Source organism: Heterodontus francisci, chromosome 30 (assembly GCF_036365525.1).
Source record: "Heterodontus francisci isolate sHetFra1 chromosome 30, sHetFra1.hap1, whole genome shotgun sequence".
NCBI lineage: Eukaryota > Metazoa > Chordata > Chondrichthyes > Heterodontiformes > Heterodontidae > Heterodontus > Heterodontus francisci.
This window is the reverse complement of record NC_090400.1, coordinates 5,471,775-5,490,720: the sequence shown is the minus strand read 5'-3', so window position 1 is coordinate 5,490,720 and position 18,946 is coordinate 5,471,775. Positions and strand designations below refer to the sequence as shown.

Sequence of the window (18,946 nt, the reverse complement as noted above, 5' to 3'; positions counted from 1 at the left end):
TCGGAACTGCGAAGAAGGGTCACTGACCCGAAACGTTAACTCTGCTTCTCTTTCCACAGATGCTGCCAGACCTGCTGAGTGAATCCAGCATTTCTTGTTTTTGTTTCAGATTTCCAGCATCCGCAGTATTTTGCTTTTATTTTAGTGTTGAATAGGTAAGTAGTCTGCAATGTCAGTTGAACTATTCCTGGCTCTTTTTCTTGTCCTGTCATTTTTTGATGGCTGATAATTACAGTTTACTTTGCAGTAATATCTCCAAAGTACATCTTGATCCTGATAAATATATCACTGCCTTGACAATGAAAATTATGCTAAGATCAAAAACTCTTCAAACCAGATTAGAAGGCAGGAATATTACAAGCTTTTCACCACAGTCTAGTTAATAATGAATTCCATAATTCATTGTAACACCAAGTGACAGAAAACACCTCATAAAGTCATGTTTTCCCAATAATGATTAGACTTCTACATCTTGCTGCTTTCTCAGACAGCCACAAGATATCAGGGAGGGTCTTTGAACGATCCTAACTCATCCAGCAGAAAGAAGTTACAATCCCCGAACTGTTGCTTGAAGAAATTCAATGCTGTCACTGTACCCATTTAAAGTATGACAAAACCTCCTGACTTCAATCCTAAGTTTGCCTCTTGACTGATTAAGCTACACCTGCCTTGTATTCCTGGCCATGGTCATGATTAAAGTTCAAATAGGTTCCTGATTCACCTTTCCCACGCCATTTCCTGTAAGTTTCTTCTCTGAGGTTGACCCCACTTAGCTGCCTTCTCTTCGAGCCCAAGTTCCTCCAGTCTTTCTGAAAAAAATCTAATTCTCCAACATTCAGTCTCATGGTTCCTCTGGGTGTCAGCTGTGACTCAGTGGGTAGTCGAGGTCCTGTCTGTCCACTCTGAAGGCCACAAAAGATCCCGTGGCACTATTTTAAAGAAGAGCAGGGGAGCTCTTCGTGGTGTCCTGATCAATGTTTATCTCTCAACCAACTTCACTAAAACATTTTTGTTTGTGGGATCTTGCTGTGTGCACATTGGCCGCTGTGTTTCCTACACTGCAATAGTGAGCACACTTCAAAAGGACTTCATGGGCTGTAAACTACATTGGGATGTCCTGAGGTTCTGAAAGGTGTTGCATAAATGCAAGACTTTCTCATCTCAAGGGATTGAAGGTCTTCTATGTGTCTTGATGACTAAAACTGAACACAATGTGTTGTCTGACAATGCACTGCGTAATTCTAGCTTGACAGTCTCTGACTCGCACTCTACTGCTTGAACTCTATTGTTCAGCATCCTATCCACTTTGTTTATTGCTGCTCTGCAGTGATTGAATATATTAAGTAGCAAGTCTATTAATATTCCAGATTACTTTCAACTTACATTTTAGCTATTTCAACACCTTTCATGGAATATTTACTTGCAAGACATGAACTGCAGATTGCTGAATTGTCCACCGCCATTTATGATTGGACATGGCAGAGTTGCAAATCTTTAACCAGAACCCTCACCCATGCCTTTGTTACCTCAAGATTTGACTGTTCCAACACACACCTGGCCAGACCCAGGTTCTACTGTTCGTAAACTTGAGGTCATCCAAAACTCGACTGCCCGTGCCCTAACTCACACCAAGTCCCATTCACTCATCAACCCTGTGCCAGATGACCTACATTGGCTCCTGATTAAATAAAGCCGCAAAATTAAAACTCTCACCTCTGTTTACAGACCACTCCACGATCTCGCCTTTCCCTCTCCCTGAAATTTCCTCCAGCCCTACAACTCTGAGATATCTGTGCTCCTCCAATTCTGTCCTCTTCAGCAACACCAGTTTTAATCATTCCACCACTGGCGGCCGTGCCTTCAGATGCCAGAGTCCTAAGCTCTGGAATTCACTCCCGAAACCTTTGTGGCTCAACACACTTTCCTCCTTTAAGGCACTGCTCAAAAACTGCACCTTTGACCAAACTTTTGGTCATCATAGAATGATTGGGTTTGATATTATTCCAGCGATGGGGATCCAGGCGGCATGCCAGAAGGTTGGGGACAGCCCGCCTTGCCCCTCAGATGGACCCCCTTGCAATTTAGTGGCGGGCAGCTGCTGTAGGAGACGCCATCCCTTTAAGGGACGAGCTCCCGCATCCTGAACTGCTGGCCAATCGGAGGGCTGGCAGCACTGCAGTACCAGCAGTGCCATTGGAAGCGGTGGCCACTGCTGGTACTGCAGGAGGTCTGCAGCAGAGAAGATGTCGGAGACCCCGAACAGGTAATTGGGGCCAGTGTCACCGGGGTCAGTCACGCAGGCACTGGTGACGGGGTTCGGGGGGTGGTGTTGTTAAGGGTGGGGGTGGTGTCCTGACGGGCAGCGGCCATGCTGCCATGGGGCCCTCCAAGGGCCTCAAATTGCCCTCCAAGAACTGGCATGCCCAACAACCCTGCTAGAGGCTGCCAGGTCTTACCTTAATTGGCCACTTAAGGAACTCAATTGGCCTGGGGTGGGAGGACGTCCTCACCATTTCATTTCCTGGACTAAAATTCTGGGGTCTAGGACAACGTCAGGAACAGCAACCCTTTCCATATTGTTTGACTCCCACCTCCCTTCCCTAAAGGACAGGATGGAGTCATAACAGCACAGAAGAAAGCCATTCGGCTCATCGAGTCCATGCCGGCTCTCTGTAGAGCAATCCAGTCAGTCCCATTCCCCCACTCTATCCTTGTAGCCCTGAAAGTATATTTCCCTCAAGTGCCCATCCAATTTCCTTTTCAAACCATTGATTGTCTTCACTTCCACCACCCTTGTCGGCAGCAAGTTCCAGGTCATTACCACTCGCTGCACTAAAAAATTCTTCCTCACATTCGCCCTGCATCTCTTGTTCAAAATCTTAAATCTGTGTCCCTTGTCCTTGTGCCATCAGCTAATAGGAACAGCTTTTCTTTGTCGACCTTATCTGAACCTGTCATAAACCTATGCACTTCTATTATATCTCACCTCAATCTACTTTGCTCCAAGGAGAACAACCCCAGCTTCTCCAATCTAACCTTGTAACTAAAATCCCTTATTCTGCTAAGTCTCCTCTGCACCCTGTCAAGGGCCCTCACATTCTTCCTAAAGTGTAGAGACCGGAACTGGACGCAATAGTCTAGTTGTGGCCTAACCAGAGTTTTCAGGGTTTAGCATAACTTCCCCACTTTTGTATTCAACATCTCTATTTATGAAACCCAAGATTCCATATGCTTTTCCAAACTACTCTCTCATTCTGTCCTCTGGCCTTCAAAAACCTATTTACTGCATCCCCAGGTTCCTCTGCTCTTGCAGACTCCTTAGAACTGTGCGATTAAGTCTATATTGCTTCTCCCTATCCCTTCTGTCAAAATGCAACATCTTACACTTTTCTGAATTGAATTACATCTTCCACTTGTCTGCACATTCGTCGAGTGTATCGAAATCCTGTTGCAGTCATTGGTATCATCTTCGCTGTTTGCCAAACCTCCAAGTTTGGTATCATCAGCAAATTTTGAAATTTTATTCTGTATTTCAATATCCAATTCATTTGTATATATCAATAAAGCAGTAGTCCAAAAGCTGACCCTTTCGGAACAACACAGTCTACCATCCTCCAGTCTGGAAAAGGGCTGTTTTCTGTCCTTAAGTCAATTTTTTAAATCCAAGTTGACAAAGACTCTCCCATTCAATGAGCCTCAATTTAGTTAACCAGCCTTTTATGTGGTACTTTGTCAAACACGTTCTTAAAATCCACATAGACAACATCCACCACATTCCCCTCATCAACCTTCTTTGTTACTTTATCAAAAAATTCCATTCGATTAGTCAAACACGTTTTGCCCTTTAAAAATCCCTGCTGGCTCTCCTTAATTCAGACAAAACTTTTCAAATGCCTGTTAATTCTTGCCTTGAATGTTGTATCTAAAACCTTACCCACCACTGATGTTAAACTGACTGGCCTGGAGTTACATGGAATGTCCTTACACCATTTTTTGAACAAGGGTGTCACATTTTCCACTCTCCAATTCTCAGACACCTCCCCGTATCGAGGGAAGATTGGAAGATTATGGCAAGCCCTTGCACTATCTCCACCCTCAAATTCCCATGGCAACATGCAATGCAAGCCATCCAAACCAGGCAACTTATCCACTCTCAGCATCGCCGGCCTTTCCAGTACATCCTGCCTATCAATTTTCATCCCATCCATAATTTCCACCATCTCGGCTTCTGCCTTAGTAAACACTGATACAAAGTACTCATTAAGTATTCTAGCCTTAAGGTTCTTGCTTGAAGAATTCACCTGAAATGCATGGTATACTCTCGTTTTTTGTTTCATCATATTCTCCATCTACCTTTTCATCCAAGGAGGCCTGGTTTTGGTTCCTCTAACTTTCATCCTTGTTGAAATGTACCGAGCCTGTAGCTGAAGCATCTCCTCCTTATAGCTTACCCATTGTTTCTTTACAGTTTTTCCTGTCAGTCTTTGGTTGCATTTTACCTTGACTAGATCCCCTCTCATCTCTTTGAAGTTAGCTCTCTTCCCATTTAGAAGTTCTACTTTAGATTGTCCCTTGCTCTTTTTCATTCACAATCTAAACCATGTGCTCCAATGATCACTTTTACCCAAACATTCACCCACAAGCACTTGGTCAACTTGGCCCACCTCAGTCCCCAGCACCAGCTCCAGCAATGCCTCCTTCCAAGTGGAACCGAGAAAATATTGGTCAAGGAAGTTCTCCTGAACAGATTTCAGAAATTCCTCCACCTCCTTATCTTTTATTCGAAAATTATCCCAATCAATATTTGGGTAATTAAGAAGAAGGGTCACTGACCCGAAACGTTAACTCTGCTTCTCTTTCCACAGATGCTGCCAGACCTGCTGAGTGATTCCAGCATTTCTTGTTTTTGTTTCAGATTTCCAGCATCCGCAGTATTTTGCTTTTATTTGGGTAATTAAAGTTCCCAATATCGTCATTCTATAGTTCTTACACAACTCTGCCATTTCCCTGCAAAATTGCTCCTCTATTTCTCTCTCTCTCTCACCATAAGGAATAGCAAGGGAAAGAAATCATGGGTGGGAGTGTTCTATAGGCCCCGAAGGAGTTGCCTCTCTGTAGGACAAACTATTAATCAGGAAATAATGGAGGCGTGTCAGACGGGCACTGTAATTATCATGGGTGATTTTAATCTGCATATAGACTGGACAAATCAAATTGGCAAGGGTATCATGGAAGACGAATTTGTAGAGTGCATCAGGGATTGTTTCTTCGAACAATATGTTGCAGAACCTACCTGGGACCAGGCTATTTTAGATTTGGTAATGTGTAATGAAGTAGGATTAGTAAGAGATCTCGGAGGTAAGCATCCTCTGGGGGGAAGCGATCATAACATGGTAGAATTTCAAATTCAGTTTGAGGATGAGCAACTCGGGTCTCAAAACAATGTATTCAACTTAAACAAGGGCAATTACAGAAATATGAAGAAAGAGTTGTCTAAAGCGGGCTGGGAAAATAGACTACAGGGGAAGTCAGTAGATGAGCTGTGGCAGACTTTTAAGCAGATATTTCATAACACTCAGCATACATTTATTCCAGTCAGAAGGAAGGACTCGATGAGAACGATGAACCACCCGTGGATAACAAAGGGTGTTACGGAGAGTATCAAATCAAAAACAAAGGCGTACAAAGCGGCAAAAGCAAGTGGTAGGCCAGAGGATTGGGAATTTTTTTAGAAACCAGCAGCAGATGACTAAAAAACTAATAAAGAGGAAGAAAATTGATTATGAGAGTAAATTGGCAAGAAATATAAAAACAAACATTAAGAGCTTCTACGGGTATATAAAAAGGAAGAGAGTTGCTAAAGTAAGTCTGGGACCCTTAGAAGATGAGACTGGGGAATTAATAACAGGGAACAGAGAAAAGGCCGATAATTTAAACCAATATTTTGCATCGGTCTTTACAGTGGAGGACACAACAAACATCCCAACAATAATAGATGAGCAAGGTGTAAACGGGAGGGAGGAAATTGTAACAATCTCTATCAAGAGGGAAAAGATGCTTGACAAACTGATGGGATTAAAGGCAGACAAGTTGCCAGGACCTGGTGGCCTGCACCCAAGGGTTTTTAAAGAGGTGGCTACAGAGATAGTGGAGGCATTGATCGTAATATACCAAAACTCACCGGATTCCGGTAGGGTACCAGCGGATTGGAAAACAGCTAATGTGACACCCCTGTTCAAGAAAGGAGGGAGACAGAAAGCAGGAAACTATAGACCAGTTAGCTTAACATCTGTTATTGGGAAAATGCTAGAGTCCATTATTACGGAAGAAAGAGCAGGACATTTAGAAAAACATAATGCAATCAAACAGAGACAATGTGGTTTTATGAAAGGGAAATCATGTTTGACAAATTTGTTAGAGTTCTTTGAGGATATAACAAATAGAGTGGATAAAAGGGAACCGGTAGATGTCGTGTATTTGGATTTTCAGAAGGCTTTCGATAAGGTGCCACATAAAAGGTTATTGCACAAAATAAGAGCTCAGGGTATTGAGGGTAATGTGTTGGCATGGACTGAGGATTGGTTAGCAGAGAGTCAGGATCAATGGGTCATTTTCAGGTTGGAAAGCCGTAACTAGTGGGATGCCACAAGGATCGGTCCTAGGGCCTCAACTATTTACTCTCTCTATTAATGACTTGGAGGAAGGGACAGAGTGTAGTGTATCCAAATTTGCTGACGATACAAAAATAGGTGGGAAGGCATGTTATGATGAGGACACAAAGAATCTGCAAAGGGATATCGATAGGTTAAGTGTGTGGACAAAAACTTGACAGATGGAGTTCAATGTGGGAAAGTGTGAGGTAATCCACTTTGGTAGGAAGAATAAAAAGGCAAATTATTATTTAGATGGAGAAAGTCTCCAAAATACTGCAGTACAGAGGGATCTGGGTGTTCTTGTACATGAAACACAATAAGTTAGCATGCAGGTGCAGCAAGTAATTGGGAAGGCAAATAGAATTTTGGCCCTTATTGCTAGGGGGTTAGAGTTTAAAAATAGGGAAGTCTTGTTACAACTGTACAAGGTGTTGGTGAGGCCTGGAGTACTGCGTACAGTTTTGGTCCCTGTATTTAAAGAAGGATATACTAGCATTGGAGGCAGTTCAGGAAAGGTTCACGAGGTTGATTCCTGGGATGAAGGGGTTGTCTTCTCAAGAATGGCTCAACTGGTTAGGCCTTTATTCATTGGAGTTTAGAAGGATGAGAGGTGATCTTATTGAAACATAAGATTTTAAAGGGGCTTGACAAGTTAGATGTTGAGAATATGTTTCCACTGGTGGGGGAATCTCGAACTAGGGGACATAGTTACAGAATAAGGGGGCACACATTTAAAACTGAGATGCGACGGAATTTCTTCTCTCACAGGGTGGTGCATCTCTGGAATTCTCTACCTCAGAGAGTTCTGAAGGCTAGATAGATTTTTGAAATCTCAAGGAGTCGAGAGTTATGCGGAGCAGGCCCGAAAGAGGAGTTGAGGCCTGGGACAGATCAGCCATGATCTTATTGAATGGCGGGGCAGGCTCGAGGGGCTGAATGGCCTACTCATGCTCCTATTTCTTATGTTCTTATGTGCTTATTTGGAGTCCTATAGAATACCTCCAATAGCGTGATCATAACTTTCTTGCTTCTCAACTCTAACTAAATGCATTCCGTCCTTGCCCCCTCAAGGACATCCTCTCTTTCCAACACTACAATGTATTCCCTAATCAGTACTGCCACCCCACGTCCCCTTTTTCCTTCCCTATCTTTTCTGAACACTTTGTATCCTTGTATATTAAGTGCCTAGTCATCACCATTTTTAAGCCACTTTTCCATATTACCACTGCATTATATTCCCAAATGGCTATTTGTGCTTGTAGCTCACCAATCTCATTCACCATACTTTGTATGTTTACATATATGCATTCTAAAGCTGTCTTCATCTGCCCTAATATTCCCTTATGTGGCTCGGTGTCAAATTTTGTTTGATATCACTTCTGTTTGTGAAATGCCTTGGGACTTTTACTACATTGAATGTACTAATTAAATACAAGTTGGTGTTGTTGTTGTTGGATCGCGTAGCTCTACATACAGCGTGCTGCTTTCACTGTTTAGCATCTATGTATTCCTGTGCTGTAGCTTCACCAGGTCAGCACTTCATTTTCAGGTGTGCTTGGTGTTGCTTCCATCATGCAAAGAACAGGGTGGGTCACCTGACTTGTTGGTGATGGAGGAATGAGGAATATACTGAGCCATGAGTGTCCGAATTGTGGTGGTACCCAATTCTGTTTCTGCCGATGGACAAAAGCACCTCATTGATGCCCACTTTTGAGCTGCTAGATGTGTTCTTAATGTATCTCAAATAGCACATTGGCAGTGCCAAAACACTTGATGGAGGGTGTCCTCAGTGTGAAAAAGATTGAGAGATTCTTGGACATATGTAATTGCTAAAGGTAGATTGGTGAGGATGAGGTCAAGTACACTATTCCCTTGTGTTTGTTCTCTCACCACCTGTCTGCAAGCGATATCCTTCAGAACATGGCTAGTTCGATCAGTGGTGCTACTACCAAGCCGCTGTTGGTGATGGGCATTGAAGCCTCCCAACCAAAGTACATTCTGTGCCTTTCCTACCCTCAGTGCTTCCTCCTGGTGTTCAACATGGAGCAAAACTGATTCATCATCTGAGAACGGATGGTAGGTGGTAATCAGTGGGAGGATTCCTTGATTATGTTTAACCTAATGCAATAATACTGCGAGGGGTCTGGGGTCAATGCTGATGACTCCCAGAGCCAGTAACCCCCATTGACTGTCTACTACTGTATCCCCACCTGTGGAGGGTCTGTGCTGCTGGTGTGATGAAACATATCCAGAGAGAGTCATGTAGGAGTCTGGGACATTGGCTGATGGTTATGACTAAGTTAGGCTCTTGCTTGCCTAGTCTAATACATCCACAAACTGATCACAAGAAAGGCAGCTTGTTCACTGGGACTCTGGACAACAAGTGAATGGGAAAATGGTCTTTCCAAGCGCGAAATCTTAACACCATCCAACTGAAATATCAACAGTTTATGAGACATTTGGAAATCTGTTCGTAACTGATGATTGTTAATACATTTTTCTTTATTATATATTTAGAAATAGATTGGAGAATCTGAACAGCCACAGTCAGATTTTGTGTGAAATTTGCCCTCTATTGTAATTCAGGCACAGTTTTATGTCTCGTGCCGCAGAAAATAATCTTGCTTTGTCTTTGCAACATTCACTGGGGTCTACATGTTTTTTGCAAGAATAAAGTGTATCACTAGTCCAATTGCCAGTACCAATGGTCCTGAAAGGAAAGCTAGGCCACGACGAATGATCAGTTGTTTTGTGGACAAGATTTCACCAACTGTGGTAACTCCAGTGTCCAGAATGGAAGACTCATCTGTAACACGGTCTTTGTCTATGTTTTGTTCCATTTGACAAACATTGGGCATTGGAACCACTGCTCTGTTTCCTGTGTCCACTTCTGTGAAGGAAAGTCACATGGAAAAGTTGTAAGTACATGATGTTACTGGTTGATCCAATTGTTTTTAGGAGGGCTGGTGATCAGAACAATGATCTCTTCCATGACTACCAACCATTGGCAATAACACATTAGCTACAAGCAGGAGATCTGTCTTGCCAAAGCACAGTAAATTCGACTGAGTATTGGCTATGTTGCCATCCTGACAAAGTTTGAGAGACCAGCTCAAAACAGCAATTAACAGGAGATGCACTGGCACAAAAATGTACATTGTCCTTTTTCATATTTTGCATTTCTGCTTCCTGATCAGAACCCTCCATGATCCAACTTAGAGTTGGGTCACTAAAAAGCTAGTCTAATGATGGCCATGAAACCATTGTCAATTGTCGTAAAAGCCCATCTGGTTCATTAATGTCCTTCAGGGAAGGAAATCTGCTGCCCTCACCTGGTCTGGCCGACACGTGACTACAGATCCACAACAATGTGGTTGACTCTTGAATGCCCTCTGAAATGGCCCAGCAAGCCATTCAGTTATATCTAACTGCTGCAAAGTCAATAAGGAATGAAATTGGACAGACCACCTGACATCGACCTCGGCACTGGAATTGACAACAGCAAACCCAGCCCTGTTGACCCTGCAAAGTCCTCCTTCCATCTGGGGGCTTGTGCCAAAGTTCGGAGAGCTGTCCCACAGACAAGTGAAGTAGCAGCCTGACACACTCACAGAATCATACCTTACAGACAATATCCCAGACACGACCAATACTACCGGCAGGACAGACCCAGCAGAAGTGGCGTCTCAGTGGTATACAGTCGGGAGGGAGTTGTCCTGGGAGTCCTCAAAATTGCGCCAGACCCCATGATGTCTCATGGAATCAGGTCAAATATGGGCAAGGAAACCTCCTGTTGATTCCGACCTACCACCCTTCTTCAGCTGATGAATCAGTACTCCTCCATTTTGAACACCACTGGGAGGATACACAGAGTGGCAATGGCGCAGAATGTACTCTGGATGGGAGACTTCAATGTCCATTACCAAGAATGGCTCGTTGTACCACTACTGACCGAGCTGGCCGGGGCCTAAAGGACATAGCTGCTACACTGGGTATGTGGCAGGTGGTGAAGGAACCAACAAGAGGGAAAAATATACTTGACCTCGTCCTCACCAATCTGCCTGTCGCAGATGCATCTGTCCATGACACTATTGATGGCAGTGACCACCGCACAGTCCTTGTGGAGAGGAAGTCCTCTCTTTACATTGAGGATACCCTCCACCGTATTGTATGTTACTATCACTGTGCTAAACGTGATAGATTTTGAACTGATCCAGCAATGCAAAACTGTGGCCAATCAGCAGCAGCAGAATTGCACTCAACCACAATCGGTAACCTCACGGCCTGGCATATCCCCCATCATTACCAGCAAGCCAGGGGACCAACCCTGGTTCAATGAAGAGTGCAGGAGGGCATGCCAGGAGCAGCACCAGGCATACCTCAAAATGAGGTGTCAACCCAGGACTGCTTGCATGCTAAACTGCATAAGCAACATGCAATAGACAGAGCTAAGCGATCCCATAACCAACAGATCAGATCCAAGCTCTGCAGTCCTGCCACATCCAGTCAAGACTGGTGGTGGACAATTAAACAAGTAACAGGAGGAGGTGGCTCCACAGATATCCACATCCTCAATGATGGGGGAGCACAGCACATCAGTGCAAAAGATAAGGCTGATGCATTTGCAATAATCTTCAGCCAGAAGTGCTGAGTTGATGATCCATCTCGGCCCCCTCCTGAAGTCCTCAGCATCACAGATGCCAGTCTTCAGCCAATTCAATTTACTCCTCATGATATCAAGAAATGACTGAAGGCACCGGATACTGCAAAGACTATGGGCACTGACAACATTCTGGCAATAGTACTGAAGACCTGTGCTCCAGAACTTGCCACGCCTCGAGCCAAGCGGTTCCAGTACAGCTACAACACTTGCATCCAACTGGGAATGTGGAAAATTGCCCAGGTATGTCCTGCACACAATAATCAGGACAAATCCAACCTGGCCAATTACCGCCCCATCAGTCTGCTCTCGATCATCGATAAAGTGTTGGAAGGAGTTGTCAACAGTGCTATCAAGCGGCATTTGCTCAGCAATAACCTGCTCAGTGAGGCTCAGTTTGGATTCTGCCAGGGCCACTCAGTTCCTGACCTCATTACAGCCTTGTCTGAAACATGGACAAAAGAGCTGAATTCAAGAGGTGAAGTGAGAGTGCCTGTCTTTGACATCAAGGCAGCATTTGACCGAATACCGAGCATCAAGGAGCCCGAACAAAACGGAGGTCAATGGGAATCAGGGGGAAAACTCTCCGCTGGTTGGAGTCATACCTAGCGCAAAGGAAGATGGTTGTGGTTGTTGGAGGTCAATCATCTCAGCTCCTGGACATCAATGCAGGAGTTCATCAGGGTAGTGTCCGAGGTCCAACCATCTTCAAATGCTTCCTTAATGACCTTCCTTCAATCATAAGGTCAGAAGTGGGGATGTTCTCTGATGATTGCACAATGTTCAGCAGCATTCGCGACTCCTCAGGTACTGAAGCAGTCCGTGTAGAAATGCAACAAGACCTGGACAATATCCTGGCTTGGGCTGATAAGTGGCAAGTAACATTCATACCACACAAGTGCCAGGCAATGACCATCTCCAACAAGAGGGAATAAAACCATCTCCCCTTGACATTCAATGGCATATCATTGCTGAATCCCCCACGATCAATATCCTACGGGTTACCATTGACCAGAAACTGAACTGGAGTAGCCATATAAATACCGTGGCTGCAAGAGCAGGTTAGAGGCTAGGAATCCTGCAGCAAGTAACTCACCTCCTGACTCCCCAAAGCTTGTCCACCATCGACAAGGCACAAGTCAGGAGTGTGATGGAATACTTTCCACTTGCCTGGATGGGTGCAGCACCAACAACACTCAAGAAGCTCGACACCATCCAGGGCAAAGCAGCCTGCTTGATTGGCATCCCATCCACAAAAGTTCACTCCCATCACCACCAACACACAGTGGCAGCAGTGTGTACCATCTACAAAATGCACTGCAGCAATGCACCAACGCTCCTCAGACAGCACCTTCCAAGCACCTAGAAGGACAAGGGCAGCAAATGCACAGGAACACCACCAAATTCCCTTCAAGCCACACACCATCCTGACTTGGGATGTTTTTGCCATTCCTTCAATGTCACCTGGTCAAAATGCTGGAACTCCCTTCCTAACAGCACTGTGGGTGGACCTACCCCACATGGACTGCAGCGGTTCAAGAAGGAGGCTCACCACCACCTTCTCAAGGGCAATTAGGGATGGTTAATAAATTCTATCCTATCCAGCGACACCCACATTCCATGAACGAATTTAAAGAAAGGGCTGCTAGCTGAGAACCATTCTACAAAGCCATGTAGTCACACTGCCAGCAATATGGCCAAAGACTATCAAAAGTTCATTGACCCCATCATTGGTGGATGTGACCATGAATCATCACAGGTCAGTCTGAATTTCACAGCTCAAGAGTTACTGGTCTACTAAAATATGAATGAAGACTTACTGAACAATCTGTTAATATCTTAGTGTTTTAATTAAAGAGGAACCAAAGTCAAAGTGAACAGCTAGGAGGAGACATGTATGAAGTGCACTCCTTTTATCTCAGAGATATTAACAGCCAAGCAGAATGTTTTCTTTACATTTGTTCTCGGGGCAATGCTGGCAAGATAGCATTTATTGCCCATTCCTGGTTGAACTGGGAAGGTGGTGTAGTCCTTGTGGTAACGGTGCTCCCACAAGGCTGTTCGGCAGGGATTTCCAGGACATTGACTCAGCAATGATGAAGAAATGGTAATATATGCATCCAAGGTGTGTGAATGGAAGAGAACTATGGGTAATATCTTCCCAATATATTCACCATCAAAAGGTTTTTATGCATCAGATTGAGAAGTGTGAAAAAACCCAAATTAAACCCCTGTGGAAATTTAATCCCATTGTGTGCTGTCTGCACTGCAGGTTCCTTACATTAGTTGCTCTTGTTTTACGTTGATAAGAAGAAATCTAATAATAAATTGTCCCTGCAATGGTTTAGATTCCTGACAATTATTGGTCTGGAATCTACTTCAACAATATAAGTTAGAATGTTTTGTGCCCCAAAACTCAGAAGCAGCCGATAGTCAATTCTGGGACATCAGTGGTAAAACAGAAACAGCCTCTCAATCTCTGATATGATCCTACTTCCAGTTTCCTGTGTGGCACATAATGTTATTTATTTGTATGTATGTGTTAACTACAGAGTTTTGATCTCAAAATTATTGCTGCCTTTGCTGATATCAAGCAGGGGTTGGACTTTAAACTCTAGGTGAATTTTTAAGTTATAGCAGATTCACGAGTATCTCTGCTTTCATTCGTTAATTGATGAGTGATTTAAAATCAGCACAACATTCTTTTTTACCTGTTGACCTATACTGGGTTTGACCACCAGAAGCGCTGTTTGAAGTGTCCATGTCTTTCATCACACCTGCATTAACCAGAGCCTTCAAACAAAACACAAAAACCATCATCAAAAGTGAAGGAAGGACACAACAGAAGCTGCACTTTCTGTACAATGCACTCTTCAATCTGTATTATTTTCAAAGTGTTTTAAATATAAAATATCTGCTAGTTGTTAGGATTTAATTCAGGACTAATTGCATATGTTCTCATCCACTTGAGAGACCTGGCATTTCATGTCTTGCTTTAAGACATAGCCCAGTGACATATTATGCAGAGTTCCATTTATGGGGTGAGGGAACTCCATTCTTTTAATGGGAAATAACAATTCAGACCAGTCTGAGAATCAGTTTTCCTGCTGATTGAGTCCAGAGCATGGAAAGAGGAATTTCTCATCCCATCAGTCTGAGCTGTGTTCAAAAGCAAGTAGCAGAGGGGAACAAGGCAGCAAAATCTTGGTTTCATTTTATCAGAAAATAGAAGGGTCAGACCCTGTCTTAGAGCTCTCTTTCTGGAGAGATGACAGTGTCTCTATAGATCCTGTGCAATGTGTCACAGAGTGATTTGTATCCGTGGTTCCCCACACTGTGAATTCCTGATCCCAGCTGTGCTATTTGGGGGCAAGGATCACTGAAGGGAGGCCATGAACTTTGCCATTAATGCTCCTGGGCCTGATCAAGGTGGCCAACCACAGATCCAGGCAGCATGCAGTCGAGGTGTCATTCAGGCTGGCTACCTGCCTCTCTTCCACAACAATGTTTCTTCCAGGGTGTAGCTGGAGAGGGAGAGCACGGTGTTCCCCGGTAACATTGAAGCCTTCCAGGGCCAGTGGGTACTGGCAGGACTGGAGTGCATCATTGACACCAGGAACCAAATTTTAATTTAATTTATTGAGTAAGCAGTGCTACGACCAGGTGAGAAAGGTGTGTATGGGTCCCTCTCAGACTTCACCTGGTCTTACTGTAACAGTGTTTAATTTTAAACACACTGTGTTTTGAGCTCCGCCTTGGTGAATCCTTGTTCACCTCTTTCCAATAATAAGGCAAAGAAATGAGCACAAACAGGTGTCCTTAGTTTTAAAGAAAAAAAGTGAAATTTATTAAAACTTAAACTAAAAAAACTCTAATTTGGTTAACGCCTCTGGGTACACGAGGTGCCCACGCTAGCATGCATATGTGATACACACATGCAGATAGGGACAGAAAGGAGCAGAAGAAAAAAATAAAGTGGAAAGGTTTGAGTCAATATCTGAAGAGTTGTTGCAGTTCTTTGAGCTCACTGTCGAGTCTTTGCTTGTGGGTAATTCTTGCTTTTCTTTGGGGCCCAATATTCTTCTTAAACCTTGTTCACTGTAGGAGACTTTTCTCTCCTGGGGACCACATGTCTTCAATTGGATTCCGAAGCTGGTGAGAAAGAGATGGGAGCAGACAGGAGGAGAGAAGGTCTGCTTCAGTCCAGGAGCCAAGAGCTTTCTGAGTTCAAATTCTCTGTGGAAGTTGAAAAAAAACTGGAACGGCCAGTTTGTCATGTGACCAGCTGGCCTAATGAGTCCTGGCCCTTGTGGATTGTCTTGTCCTCGCAGACCCTGGAATGTTTCCTCTACACACAATACCTGGTGATCAAATGCCCATTGTGGGTTAAATTGGAACAGGGAATAGCCCCTTTATCCTTTCAAGTACTGTCTGTTAATATGCAAAAATGTCTTTCTAGCTAAGGTCTGGCAGTCCTTGTAATAGGCCTCGTCTTCTTCCCAGCAACAATTTGAAGTTTTAATGCCCATGAGGCAAAATTAATGTGCCTCATTCTTGGCAGATGGGGTCCTGCATGACAGCAGTATTTTTTTTATGATTTACAGTTTATTGGTTGTGCCCCTTTTAAAGGTCAACTTTTAAAGTTGATGACACCAACCATCCAGAATGATAATTTATAGAAAAGCGTTTGCAGTTTCCTATTGGGTGGCAAAGTAACCGTGAGACTCTCTTAACTGCCCCCTGGCAGGTAGAGTAAGAATGATGTTGGCAGATGTGTGAGGATGCACAGACTGCTTATTCTGCCAGCTGGGTACAGTATATGGCACAAGGTGACAAGGAGATGGGGGAAATAGAAAAACTTAAACCAAAAATATTGGTTTCGTCTAAGATACAGCACTGAAACAGGCCCTTCGGCCCACCGAGTCTGTGCCAACCATCAACCACCCATTTATACTAATCCTACACTAATCCCATATTCCTACCACATCGCTGTGGGAGGAAACCGGAGCATCCGGCGAAAACCCACACAGTCACAGGAAGAACTTGCAAAATCCACACAGGCAGTGCCCAGAATTGAACCCTGGACGCTAGAGCTGTGAGGCTGCGGTGCTAACTACTGCGCCACAGTGCTGCTGGTGTAATAAATAATCTCTATTATCTGCTCTTACCTCATCGGATGCTTCGCTCCAGTTGATTCTGTAAATCACTATCAACAAGAAAACTAATTGTACAACCATGCCAATAAATATTCCAGACCAGAGCCCTGCAAAATAATAATGGTGCAGTGAGTATGGGATAAATGTTGTTGAGTTTTCATTCTGCATCTTTTCCTTTATCAGATGGTTGATGTCAGCCTGCACGACACTACTTGTGCCACATTGGAAAAGGCCTATTTTCAGTGGGATGAGAAGGGATCTTGCCAAGGTAAAATGGAACCAAAGACTGACAGGAAAATCTGTAACAGAACAATGGGTTATCTTGAAGGAGGAGATGCTTCATGCACAGGCCAGGGACATTGAGACAAGGGGCGAAAGGTAGGGGAACCAAAGCCAGGCTTCATTGGATGACAAGGGATCGAGAATATGATGACACAAAAAAAGGGTGTCTGATGCATGTGAGGTGAATTCCTCAAGTGAGAAGCAGGTCAAATACAATGGGCTGGATTTTATAGCAGCTTCGACATCGGGATCTGTGGCAGGGAGAGAATTAAGATTGCCCCAGATGAGGCCCACCACGGACCTCGACGCTGGCAGGGCCCGTCCCAATCATGCCGGTGGCGGCGAGGCCTCGTTACATCCCCCTCGCCGCTCGGCAGCAGGACTGTAATTTACATAATTGCAAATACAAAAATGCAAATCTCTGAAGTAAACATTTACCCGCTCCTGCCATCCATTCCGGTGCCATATTGAAGCCGACGGCAGCCACTCCCGTGCCGTCGGATCTCCAACCATTGATGTAAGGCAGAACACTGGTGGGGAGGTGGGTGCAGGTAATTTTTGCAGTGCAGGGGCAGGGTGGGGGGGTGGTGGGGGGGAGCAGGGAAAATACTTTGGATTGGTCGGGGGATGGTGGGAAGGGGTGGAGGATTAAAGTTATTAAAGGTCGGTTGACAGGTTGCGATCTGAATCAAGGTTTTCTTGGGGGAGAATGGGCTATTAATGACTCGATTATTCCTTGTGGGTGTGGGCGAAGGGAGTGCAGATGTTATGTAATGTGTAACTTAAATTTTAACACTTCATTTCCTTTAAAAATTAAAATTTCTTCCAAGGGCTTGAAGCACATTAAAAATGGCACTGGCGCCTGTGCAGTGGCGCTGACGCCATTACCAGGGACGGACCGCCCGCCGCCTCCATGTCATCGGGGGGGGGTGGGGGGGAGATGGCGGTGCACCCTGGCCATGTTAATGAGCCAGCATGTATAATATCACAGTGGCTCCACAGAGCAAAACCCACGCGTGCGGGTCACCATCCTGTACGGTCACCACTGTACTCGGCAGCAGCAACATAAAATCCATCCTAATATGTTGAAAGGGAAAGAGAAGCAGAAAATAAGAAAATGAGAAATGATAAAGGCAAGAAGTCACTCGTGGAAGTGGTATACAGGGCCCCTAACAGGAACCACTTGTTTCAATAGAGTATAAAGGAAGAAATAAAGGGAGCTTGTCAGAAAGGTATGGCGATAATCATGCAGGATTTTAATCTACATATAGACTAGAAAAATCAGATGGGCAAAGGTAGGCGAGATGAGGAGTTCATAGAATGTTTTCCGGATAGTTTCTTAGAACAGCACGTTCTGGAGCCAACCAGAGAGCAGGCTATACTTGACCTGGTATTGTGCATTGGGACAGGATTAATTGATGACATCATAGTGAAGGCGCCCCTAGGTAGCAGCAATCATAATATGATTGAATTTTACATTTTGTTTGAGGGAGAGAAGAATGGGTACAAGACAAGTATTTTAAACATAAATAAGGGCAGTTATGAGGGCATGAAAGCTAGCTAAAGTGAACTGGCAAATTAGGTTCAGGGATAGGTCAAGAGATATGTAGTGGCAGACATTTAAGAGGATATTTCAGAATACACAGAATAGATACATTCCAACGAGAAAGAAGAAATCCAAGGGGAGGACCCACTATCCGTGCTTAATTTAAAAAGTTAAAGAAAGTATCAAACTTAAAGAAAAAGTATATAATTGCGCAAAGATGGGTGGCAGGTCAAAAGATTGGACAGAATATGTCAGGCAAACCCCCCCACCTGCCAAGAATGAGGAAAATTAATTTTACCACATGAACATTGATTTTATAAAGTTGTTGGTCGAGAAAGAACGTGCTTTAAAAAAACTTGAAAAATTTGGCTAGAGAGAGATATTAGCATATCCACAAAACAAAGGGGCTATTCCCTGCTCCAATTTAATCCACAATGGACTTCTGATAACCAAACATTAAAGGTGGAAAGGCTAGCATTCCAGGTTAACCACTAAGGTGGCCAAATACCCAAACAGATGTGGTCGGACCAGTTTGTTCACATGGCGGGCTGACTTTTGGAGTTTTTTGAAATTGAACTTCCAACAAGGAATTTGAAATCAGAAGGCTGTTTGCTCCTGGACTGAGAACACCTCTCTCCAGTCTCCTCCC

At 44.1% G+C, this 18,946-nt stretch overlaps 1 protein-coding gene across 1 annotated transcript in view; it reads right to left on the bottom strand.

The window, feature by feature from the left end:
* Window positions 1-9,304: 9,304 nt before the first annotated feature.
* LOC137346460 (multidrug and toxin extrusion protein 1-like) overlaps window positions 9,305-18,946 on the bottom strand; it is a 69,401-nt gene continuing 59,759 nt past the window's right edge. Inside the window, exons 15-17 of the mRNA XM_068009911.1 lie at window positions 16,482-16,576; window positions 14,025-14,106; window positions 9,305-9,543 (exon numbers count right to left, since the gene is read on the bottom strand). Of these exons, the coding sequence (XP_067866012.1) occupies window positions 9,305-9,543; window positions 14,025-14,106; window positions 16,482-16,576 (416 nt within the window). The remainder of the gene's footprint in view (window positions 9,544-14,024; window positions 14,107-16,481; window positions 16,577-18,946) is intronic.